Source organism: Acipenser ruthenus, chromosome 40 (genome assembly GCF_902713425.1).
Source record: "Acipenser ruthenus chromosome 40, fAciRut3.2 maternal haplotype, whole genome shotgun sequence".
Classification (NCBI taxonomy): Eukaryota; Metazoa; Chordata; class Actinopteri; order Acipenseriformes; family Acipenseridae; genus Acipenser; species Acipenser ruthenus.
The window spans coordinates 7,454,322-7,466,327 of NC_081228.1; the positions used below are offsets into that span (position 1 = coordinate 7,454,322).

The 12,006-nt window shown below is 51.4% G+C and overlaps 1 protein-coding gene across 3 annotated transcripts in view; it reads right to left on the minus strand.

The window, feature by feature from the left end:
* LOC131708136 (SID1 transmembrane family member 2-like) overlaps nucleotides 1–12,006 on the minus strand; it is a 40,974-nt gene that overhangs the window by 16,650 nt on the left and 12,318 nt on the right. For 2 of the 3 annotated variants that reach the window (XM_059010382.1, XM_059010384.1), the window contains exons 8-19: nucleotides 11,190–11,255; nucleotides 9,847–9,940; nucleotides 9,697–9,755; nucleotides 8,997–9,008; nucleotides 7,120–7,173; nucleotides 6,888–6,959; nucleotides 5,637–5,755; nucleotides 4,994–5,067; nucleotides 4,619–4,685; nucleotides 4,252–4,325; nucleotides 1,719–1,842; nucleotides 1,339–1,456 (exon numbers count right to left, since the gene is read on the minus strand). In XM_059010382.1, the coding sequence (XP_058866365.1) occupies nucleotides 1,339–1,456; nucleotides 1,719–1,842; nucleotides 4,252–4,325; nucleotides 4,619–4,685; nucleotides 4,994–5,067; nucleotides 5,637–5,755; nucleotides 6,888–6,959; nucleotides 7,120–7,173; nucleotides 8,997–9,008; nucleotides 9,697–9,755; nucleotides 9,847–9,940; nucleotides 11,190–11,255 (933 nt within the window). The remainder of the gene's footprint in view (nucleotides 1–1,338; nucleotides 1,457–1,718; nucleotides 1,843–4,251; nucleotides 4,326–4,618; nucleotides 4,686–4,993; nucleotides 5,068–5,636; nucleotides 5,756–6,887; nucleotides 6,960–7,119; nucleotides 7,174–8,996; nucleotides 9,009–9,696; nucleotides 9,756–9,846; nucleotides 9,941–11,189; nucleotides 11,256–12,006) is intronic. The other variant, XM_059010383.1, reaches the window with a different exon arrangement.

The following is a 12,006-nucleotide window of genomic DNA, read 5'->3' on the forward strand; positions in this document are numbered from 1 at the left end:
AGACAGACAGGGAGGCAGACAGACAGAGAGGCAGGCAGGGAGACAGACAGACAGACAGGAGGCAGACACACAGACAGAGAGGCAGGCAGGGAGACAGACAGACAGAGAGGCAGGCAGGGAGACAGACAGACAGACAGGAGGCAGACACACAGACAGACAGACAGACAGGGAGACAGACAGACAGGGAGGCAGACAGGGAGACAGGGAGACAGACAGACAGGGAGGCAGGCAGGGAGGCAGACAGACAGAGAGGGAGGCAGACAGACAGAGAGGCAGGCAGGGAGGCAGACAGACAGGGAGGGAGGCAGACAGACAGAGAGGCAGGCAGGGAGACAGAGAGGCAGGCAGACAGACAGACAGGGAGGCAGACAGACAGAGAGGCAGGCAGGGAGGCAGACAGACAGACAGGGAGGCAGACAGACAGAGAGGCAGGCAGGGAGGCAGACAGACAGACAGGGAGGCAGACAGACAGGGGGGCAGGCAGGGAGGCAGACAGACAGACAGGGAAGCAGACAGACAGACAGGGAGGCAGACAGACAGAGAGGCAGGCAGACAGACAGACAGGGAGGCAGACAGACAGAGAGGCAGGCAGACAGAGAGGCAGGGAGGCAGACAGACAGAGAGGCAGGCAGGGAGGCAGACAGACAGACAGGGAGGCAGACAGACAGGGGGGCAGGCAGGGAGGCAGACAGACAGACAGGGAGGCAGACAGACAGGGGGGCAGGCAGGGAGGCAGACAGACAGACAGGGAAGCAGACAGACAGGGGGGCAGGCAGGGAGGCAGACAGACAGACAGGGAAGCAGACAGACAGGGGGGCAGGCAGGGAGGCAGACAGACAGACAGGGAAGCAGACAGACAGGGGGGCAGGCAGGGAGGCAGACAGACAGACAGGGAGGCAGACAGACAGACAGGGAGGCAGACAGACAGAGAGGCAGGCAGGGAGGCAGACAGACAGACAGGGAGGCAGACAGACAGGGGGGCAGGCAGGGAGGCAGACAGACAGACAGGGAAGCAGACAGACAGGGGGGCAGGCAGGGAGGCAGACAGACAGACAGGGAAGCAGACAGACAGGGGGGCAGGCAGGGAGGCAGACAGACAGACAGGGAGGCAGACAGACAGACAGGGAGGCAGACAGACAGAGAGGCAGGCAGGGAGGCAGACAGACAGACAGGGAGGCAGACAGACAGGGGGGCAGGCAGGGAGGCAGACAGACAGACAGGGAAGCAGACAGACAGGGGGGCAGGCAGGGAGGCAGACAGACAGACAGGGAAGCAGACAGACAGGGGGGCAGGCAGGGAGGCAGACAGACAGACAGGGAGGCAGGCAGGCGTGCTCACCGAACTGGAAGTTGGTGTAGTTTGGGCACACGTGGTAGCAGGCACTGAGCAGCCCCTCCATCATCAGAGCCGTGCCCATGGCGTAGAACAGACCAAAGTGCTTCGGGATCCCACACTCCTGAGAGCAAAACAACAGGGAGGCAGGGAGAACGTGAAGAAGCTACTACAAGGGGGACTCGTGCGTGTCCAACCGTGTGCTTTCGCTCGTCTCTGCAGTCTTGCTATAGTGACGCAGACGGGAGTTTTCTGAGTAATATAGGACTGTCTGCTAGTGGTGTTGTGGTACAGTTTATACAGCTCAACAGCGCACTCTTGAGGAGAATGTCATTCTGCAGGCTGAGTGTTCCTGTATCTGTGTGTATCTGTGTATTCTCTCCTACCAGTGCAGCCAGCTCTTTGCGCTCCAGCGCCCTCTTGTGGAGAATGTCTTTCTGTAGCACGATGAGGAGGAACAGCAGCCCCAGCATGACGTAGCCCAGGTTACTCAGGATGTTGTTGAAGGCACTGCAGGCACAGAACACAAGGGGGCGCTGAGCACACTGTCAGCACGCATTCACAATACAACACTGAGCACACTGTCAGCACACATTCACAATACAACACTGAGCACACATTCACAATACAACACTGAACACGCATTCACAATACAACACTGAGCACGCATTCACAATACAACACTGAGCACGCATTCACAATACAACACTGAGCACGCATTCACAATACAACACTGAACACACTGTCAGCACGCATTCACAATACAACACTGAGCACGCATTCACAATACAACACTGAGCACACATTCACAATACAACACTGAGCACACATTCACAATACAACACTGAGCACGCATTCACAATACAACACTGAACACACTGTCAGCACGCATTCACAATACAACACTGAGCACGCATTCACAATACAACACTGAGCACACATTCACAATACAACACTGAGCACGCATTCACAATACAACACTGAGCACGCATTCACAATACAACACTGAGCACGCATTCACAATACAACACTGAGCACGCATTCACAATACAACACTGAGCACACATTCACAATACAACACTGAGCACACTGTCAGCACGCATTCACAATACAACACTGAGCACGCATTCACAATACAACACTGAGCACACTGTCAGCACACATTCACAATACAACACTGAACACAATACAACACTGAGCACACATTCACAATACAACACTGAGCACGCATTCACAATACAACACTGAGCACGCATTCACAATACAACACTGAGCACGCATTCACAATACAACACTGAGCACGCATTCACAATACAACACTGAGCACACTGTCAGCACACATTCACAATACAACACTGAACACAATACAACACTGAGCACGCATTCACAATACAACACTGAGCACACTGTCAGCACACATTCACAATACAACACTGAACACAATACAACACTGAGCACGCATTCACAATACAACACTGAGCACACATTCACAATACAACACTGAGCACACTGTCAGCACGCATTCACAATACAACACTGAGCACGCATTCACAATACAACACTGAGTACACTGTCAGCACACATTCACAATACAACACTGAGCACGCATTCACAATACAACACTGAGCACACATTCACAATACAACACTGAGCACACATTCACAATAGAACACTGAGCACGCATTCACAATACAACACTGAGCACACATTCACAATACAACACTGAGCACACATTCACAATACAACACTGAGCACGCATTCACAATACAACACTGAACACACTGTCAGCACGCATTCACAATACAACACTGAGCACGCATTCACAATACAACACTGAACACACTGTCAGCACGCATTCACAATACAACACTGAGCACGCATTCACAATACAACACTGAGCACACATTCACAATACAACACTGAGCACGCATTCACAATACAACACTGAGCACACATTCACAATACAACACTGAGCACGCATTCACAATACAACACTGAGCACGCATTCACAATACAACACTGAGCACACATTCACAATACAACACTGAGCACACTGTCAGCACGCATTCACAATACAACACTGAGCACGCATTCACAATACAACACTGAGCACACTGTCAGCACACATTCACAATACAACACTGAACACAATACAACACTGAGCACACATTCACAATACAACACTGAGCACGCATTCACAATACAACACTGAGCACGCATTCACAATACAACACTGAGCACACTGTCAGCACACATTCACAATACAACACTGAACACAATACAACACTGAGCACGCATTCACAATACAACACTGAGCACACTGTCAGCACACATTCACAATACAACACTGAACACAATACAACACTGAGCACGCATTCACAATACAACACTGAGCACACATTCACAATACAACACTGAGCACACTGTCAGCACGCATTCACAATACAACACTGAGCACGCATTCACAATACAACACTGAGTACACTGTCAGCACACATTCACAATACAACACTGAGCACGCATTCACAATACAACACTGAGCACACATTCACAATACAACACTGAGCACACATTCACAATAGAACACTGAGCACACTGTCAGCACGCATTCACAATACAACACTGAGCACACATTCACAATACAACACTGAGCACGCATTCACAATACAACACTGAGCACGCATTCACAATACAACACTGAGCACACATTCACAATACAACACTGAGCACACATTCACAATAGAACACTGAGCACACTGTCAGCACGCATTCACAATACAACACTGAGCACACATTCACAATACAACACTGAGCACACTGTCAGCACGCATTCACAATACAACACTGAGCACACATTCACAATACAACACTGAGCACACTGTCAGCACACATTGTCAGCACCGCTCTGAGCAGTCTCACCTCAGTGCTCCTAGCGGATGGGCACACAGGAAGTTGTAGTAGCAGATATCTTGGTTTCCTGTCACGTTCACTACCTGTCAACACAGAAGTGCTTCAGTTTTACAAGCTGGGGAGGGCAATGAGACAGACTCCCAATGCAGAGCCGTTCCATCCACTCCGGGCTTTCCCAGGACATTAATCCAACACTGCAGATCGCATTTCAAAAATCAAAACTTACAACAAACTCCACATTCTGCATATCTAGCATTTTGATTTGAATGATCAGCAAAGCCAAATTAGTCCCCTCCCCTTATATGCAACCAAACCACACCCAGATAGCCCCCCCTCCCCAGCCCTTTAAAACCCCGCCCTCACCCCGTTCACGTACCGTCTGATAGGTTATCACCAGCTGAATGACAGGCAGCGCATAGAAGACTGCAATGGTAGCAATGTTCCTGCAAAATAATCCCAGCTTATTATAACAATTACAGTATCATCATCATCATCATCATCATCATCATCATCATCATCATCATCATCATCATCATCATCATCATCATCATCATCAACAGTGTTATCGCTATAGGACATGTCCGTGGCATGTAAGATACCCCAAGAGAGTTTGGTAATGGAGCTGTTGGAGTCGCCCTCCACTCAGAAACTCATTTGTTTGGGGTAAACTGAAGAACAGATCTGCCTCCTGGTCGCTGCTACCTGGGACAGTAAAAGACTAACATGCATTCACATCGGGGCAGAGACTCACCAGAAGTAGATTTGGTATTTCTTGCTCAGGATCTTCTTGTCCTTGCGAGCCAGGTCAGAGACATACAGGAACTTCTGAGAGAGAGAGAGAGAGCGAGAGAGAGAGAGAGAGGGAGAGAGAGTGAGAGAGAGAGTATCTGTTCTAGTGTATGTTTGTGTATTGTGTTGTAGCTTTGGCAATACTGGTTCTGCTTGTCATGCCAATAAAGCATTTGAACTTGAGAGAGAGTGAGAGAGAGATAAACTCAAAGTGTAAGAGAGAGAAAGCACACTCCTCTCATCTATCTCATCTATAGCGGTAGCTCTGGTACAGATAATTACACTCTACTGTGTGTCCCTCCCTCACCTTGGTGCACACAGGTACAGGTACAGGTACAGGTACAGGTACAGTGCTCTGACTCACACACTGTGTGTTCCTCCCTCACCTTCATGCAGACAGGTACAGGTACAGTGCTCTGACTCACACACTGTGTGTCCCTCCCTTACCTTGGTGCAGACAGGTACAGGTACAGGTACAGGTACAGGTACAGGTACAGTGCTCTGACTCACACACTGTGTGTCCCTCCCTCACCTTGGTGCAGACAGGTACAGGTACAGGTACAGGTACAGTGCTCTGGCTCACACGCTGGGTGTTCCTCCCTCACCTTGGTGCGGATGACGTTCTTGTCCGATTCGATGTCGGCCAGCGTGTCGTACTCGTCCTCCTCCACGGAGCTCAGAGACTCCTGCCGCAGGCGTCCCGCCATGCTGTCCAGGGAACGTTCTGTGGGACAGGGACACAGTCAGAGAAGGGACTCGAGACAGACCAGACCAGCAGAGCCCAGCCACACCAGCAGAGCCCAGCCACACCAGCAGAGCCCAGGCTGAGGCTGCAAAGCAGTGGGGTTCACCTGTGCCTCAGGTCCCTGGTTATTTATCCCTAGTCTCCTGGGCGCCTGTGTGTGGTTCTGCTGGAGGGCTCATTGCTGCCCTGTGTGTCCTGGGCTGCATGTTCTGGTGCGCTGGCAGAGTTCCTCTTTGTTTTCTGCAGTAATTCCTCATTGCAGAGTCATGCTGGGTTTCACAGCTCAGATCAGCCTCCTGCCATGCATTGTGAATCAGAGGCAGAGAAGATCACTGTACATTCCTGCCAGCAGAGCGCACTTAACCCCTCACCTGCCAGGTCCCTAACTACCTCACCACCATGTATAAAAAGGGAGTGGCTTCAATGTATGCAAAACTAAAACACGAATGCAATTCAAAATGATTCCAAGGGTATTGCTATGTTTGCTTGCTTGTTTGTGTATTTTAAGTTATTTCAAGAGAATCCAATAATAGATAATCCCTGGCCTGCATGCCGAGGGCATTCCTGCCAGGCTCAGGAAGGTCTGGACAGACTCCATTGTTCTGAACATGCAGTGCAATGCAGTCTTTCACTGCAGCAGACCGTTTGTTTAACCTCTCCCTCCAGCACACGGCTTTCACATGAAGAGCTTTGCCCCTCGTTAACTGCACTCTGCTGGCTAGTGATTGGAGGGCGTGATTTTTTGTGTGTTTCTAAGAGTCAAACAGTCACCCAAGTCCTGGTGTCGGAGCGGGACAGAGTTAAACCTCCTTTTGAAGTGGTCCTGTCCTACTGAACAAAGCAGGGAGACACACAGCGCTAGTCAAAGACAGACACACTGAGAATACTGAGCTTAGAGAGTCAAGTAGGACTGGGACAGAGTGCTGCAAAGTGTTAGAGCAGTGACAGATGAGCAATGCACCGAGATAGCCAAGATAGACAGCTGTGACAAGGGGGCGTGACAGACAACTGTGACAAGTGGGTGTGACAGACAACTGTGATAGGCAAGAAGTAGTTGAAATACGAAGTAGTTTTTAAGACAGAGCTGTGCTGCAGTTCTCATAGTTCTCACCCAGGTATCCGTAGCTGGTGTCCCCCGACGCCATGCTGTCAGTGATGGCCTCTGAACTCAGGGAGCCGTTCTCTGAGGAGACAAGGAAAGTCATGAGAGCCGATACACCTAGAACCCACAGACAGAACCTGGGATACACCCGGAACACACAGACAGAACATGGGAACACCTAGAACACACAGACAGAACCAAGAACACACAGACAGATCTGGAATAACCTCACTCTACTAACCGAAGGAGCCATAGTTGTATCCCTCGCAGGGGGATCCCGGGGTCAGGCCTTTCCCTGAACAAAAAAAACAGAATGAAGATCAGCACCACACAACACAGCACAGTGCGGATCAGCACCACACGGCACAGCACAGTGCGGATCAGCACCACACAGCACAGCACAGTGCGGATCAGCACCACACAGCACAGCACAGTGCGGATCAGCACCACACAGCACAGTGGGGATCAGCACCACACAGCACAGCACAGTGGGGATCAGCACCACACAGCACAGCACGGCACAGTGCGGATCAGCACCACACAGCACAGCACAGTCCGGATCAGCACCACACAGCACAGCACAGTGCGGATCAGCATCACACAGCACAGTGCGGATCAGCACCACACAGCACAGTGCGGATCAGCACCACACAACACAGCACAGTGCGGATCAGCACCACACAGCACAGTGTGGATCAGCACCACACAGCACAGCACAGTGGGGATCAGCACCACACAGCACAGCACAGCACAGTGCGGATCAGCACCACACAGCACAGCACAGTGCGGATCAGCACCACACAGCACAGTGTGGATCAGCATCACACAACACAGCACAGTGGGGATCAGCACCACACAACACAGCACAGTGCGGATCAGCACCACACAGCACAGTGTGGATCAGCACCACACAACACAGCACAGTGGGGATCAGCACCACACAGCACAGCACAGCACAGTGCGGATCAGCACCACACAGCACAGCACAGTGCGGATCAGCACCACACAACACAGCACAGTGCGGATCAGCACCACACAGCACAGTGTGGATCAGCACCACACAGCACAGCACAGCACAGTGCGGATCAGCACCACACAGCACAGCACAGTGCGGATCAGCACCACACAGCACAGCACAGTGCGGATCAGCACCACACAGCACAGCACAGTGCGGATCAGCACCACACAGCACAGTGCGGATCAGCACCACACAGCACAGCACAGTGCGGATCAGCACCACACAGCACAGTGCGGATCAGCACCACACAGCACAGTGCGGATCAGCACCACACAGCACAGTGCGGATCAGCACCACACAGCACAGCACAGTGCGGATCAGCACCACACAACACAGTGCGGATCAGCACCACACAGCACAGCACAGTGCGGATCAGCACCACACAGCACAGCACAGTCCGGATCAGCACCACACAGCACAGCACAGTGCGGATCAGCACCACACAGCACAGTGTGGATCAGCACCACACAGCACAGTGTGGATCAGCACCACACAGCACAGCACAGTGGGGATCAGCACCACACAGCACAGCACAGTGGGGATCAGCATCACACAACACAGCACAGTGGGGATCAGCACCACACAGCACAGTGCGGATCAGCACCACACAGCACAGTGCGGATCAGCACCACACAGCACAGCACAGTGCGGATCAGCACCACACAGCACAGTGCGGATCAGCACCACACAGCACAGTGCGGATCAGCACCACACAGCACAGTGCGGATCAGCACCACACAGCACAGTGCGGATCAGCACCACACAGCACAGCACAGTGCGGATCAGCACCACACAGCACAGTGCGGATCAGCACCACACAGCACAGTGCGGATCAGCACCACACAGCACAGTGCGGATCAGCACCACACAGCACAGTGCGGATCAGCACCACACAGCACAGTGCGGATCAGCACCACACAGCACAGCACAGTGTGGATCAGCACCACACAGCACAGTGCGGATCAGCACCACACAGCACAGCACAGTGTGGATCAGCATCACACAGCACAGTTCATACAGTTAGTTTACTGCCCACTGCAACCAGTCACTCTGTTTAGTCACATTGAAAGCGTATTTGTCATTATTTCCTGGTAGCTTACCTAGCAGGGAGGCTGTGAGAGTCAAAGGAATGCAATAAGAAAGGAGAGACAGCAAACAGAGATGAGAAAAACTCAAACATAAGGATAAGCAACACAGTGTGCGGGGATAACAAAATATGTTAAACTAAACCAAGTCTGAAATCAGTGAAAACAGCTTAAACCAATGCGAGAGTCAGCAAATATGTACTGGGATTGGAACTGGAGCTAAGCACTGAGCAGCGAGCACTGAAGCAGGACTCCTAGAACAGAACTCTGCGGTGTTGCTAGGTTACCTGTTTCAGCACTGAGCAGCGAGCACTGAAGCAAGACTCCTAGAACAGAACTCTGCGGTGTTGCTAGGTTACCTGTTTCAGCACTGAGCAGCAAGCACTGAAGCAGGACTCCTAGAACAGATGCGGTGTTGCTAGGTTACCTGTTTCAGCACTGAGCAGCGAGCACTGAAGCAGGACTCCTAGAACAGAACTCTGCGGTGTTGCTAGGTTACCTGTTTCAGCACTGAGCAGCGAGCACTGAAGCAAGACTCCTAGAACAGAACTCTGCGGTGTTGCTAGGTTACCTGTTTCAGCACTGAGCAGCGAGCACTGAAGCAGGAATCCTAGAACAGAACTCTGTCGTGTTGCTAGGTTACCTGTTTCAGCACTGAGCAGCGAGCACTGAAGCAGGACTCCTAGAACAGAACTCTGCCGTGTTGCTAGGTTACCTGTTTCCGCAGGCGACGCATGTGGAGTGTTGAGAAGCCCCTCCCTCTTCTTGTGCATCCTGGGATGGAAAGAGGAAAGTGGTTAGTGCGAGGAGGGGACCCCGAAGCTCTTTCTTTTTGTTTTGTATCCAGTTTGGGGTGCAGGCTTACCGTTTGTTCTGCAGGCATGCAGTCAGGAACGTCAGCAGGTAGAACGACAGGAAGATTCCCAGACAGAACAGCATGCCCATCACATAGGCCTCCGCTAGAGAGAGAGACAGAGAGACAGAGAGACAGGGTCAGCTATACTGAAACACACACACAGAGAACAGCATGCCCATCACATAGGCCTCCGCTAGAGAGAGAGACAGAGAGACAGAGAGACAGGGTCAGCTATACTGACACACACACACAGAGAACAGCATGCCCATCACATAGGCCTCCGCTAGAGAGAGAGACAGAGAGACAGGGTCAGCTATACTGACACACACACACAGAGAACAGCATGCCCATCACATAGGCCTCCGCTAGAGAGAGAGAGACAGAGAGACAGAGAGACAGGGTCAGCTATACTGAAACACACACACAGAGAACAGCATGCCCATCACATAGGCCTCCGCTAGAGAGAGAGACAGAGAGACAGAGAGACAGGGTGAGCTATACTGAAACACACACACAGAGAACAGCATGCCCATCACATAGGCCTCCGCTAGAGAGAGAGACAGAGAGACAGAGAGACAGAGAGACAGGGTCAGCTATACTGAAACACACACACAGAGAACAGCATGCCCATCACATGGGCCTCCGCTAGAGAGAGACAGAGAGACAGAGAGACAGGGTCAGCTATACTGAAACACACACACAGAGAACAGCATGCCCATCACATAGGCCTCCGCTAGAGAGAGAGACAGAGAGACAGAGAGACAGGGTCAGCTATACTGACACACACACACAGAGAACAGCATGCCCATCACATAGGCCTCCGCTAGAGAGAGAGACAGAGAGACAGAGAGACAGAGAGACAGGGTGAGCTATACTGAAACACACACACAGAGAACAGCATGCCCATCACATAGGCCTCCGCTAGAGAGAGAGACAGAGAGACAGAGAGACAGGGTGAGCTATACTGAAACACACACACAGAGAACAGCATGCCCATCACATAGGCCTCCGCTAGAGAGAGAGACAGAGAGACAGAGAGACAGGGTCAGCTATACTGAAACACACACACAGAGAACAGCGTGCCCATCACATAGGCCTCCGCTAGAGAGAGAGACAGAGAGACAGAGAGACAGGGTCAGCTATACTGACACACACACACAGAGAACAGCATGCCCATCACATGGGCCTCCGCTGAGAGAGAGAGACAGAGAGACAGGGTGAGCTATACTGACACACACACACACACACACACACACACACACACACACAGGTACAGCTTTCCTTATTACACAGCACTTCACAAACACACACTGCACTCCGCATGTGCACACATCATCATCATCCAGGCTTACATTTGATGGCGGGAGTCACAATCACATCCAGCACTTTGCTGCGGTTTCCAGGGTTAATCAGCTTATCTAGAAGAGAACAGGACATTTAATAAGACAGGCTGGCATTCACCTTCCTTCTTTCTGTGTGTGTGTGGCTGTGCATGTCCTCTCCCCTCCTCTCCCCTCCTCTCCCCTGATCCCCACGTCACCTCTTGAGTATTGCCAGATTTATTTTTAGTCTTGAGAAAAGTGGGTGAGTAAGAGAGTGACCTGGCTGAGTAAGAGAGTGAACGCAAACCTGGCTGAGTAAGAGAGTGAACGCAAACCTGGCTGAGTAAGAGAGTGAACACAAACCTGGCTGAGTAAGAGAGTGACCTGGCTGAGTAAGAGAGTGAATGCAAACCTGGCTGAGTAAGAGAGTGAACACAAACCTGGCTGAGTAAGAGAGTGAACACAAACCTGGCTGAGTAAGAGAGTGACCACAAACCTGGCTGAGTAAGAGAGTGACCTGGCTGAGTGTGCGTGTGGCTGTGCATGTCCTCTCCCCTCCTCTCCCCTCCTCTCCCCTGATCCCCACGTCACCTCTTGAGTATTGCCAGATTTATTTTTAGTCTTGAGAAAAGTGGGTGAGTAAGAGAGTGACCTGGCTGAGTAAGAGAGTGAACGCAAACCTGGCTGAGTAAGAGAGTGAACACAAACCTGGCTGAGTAAGAGAGTGAACACAAACCTGGCTGAGTAAGAGAGTGAACACAAACCTGGCTGAGTAAGAGAGTGAACACAAACCTGGCTGAGTAAGAGAGTGACCTGGCTGAGTAAGAGAGTGAACACAAACCTGGCT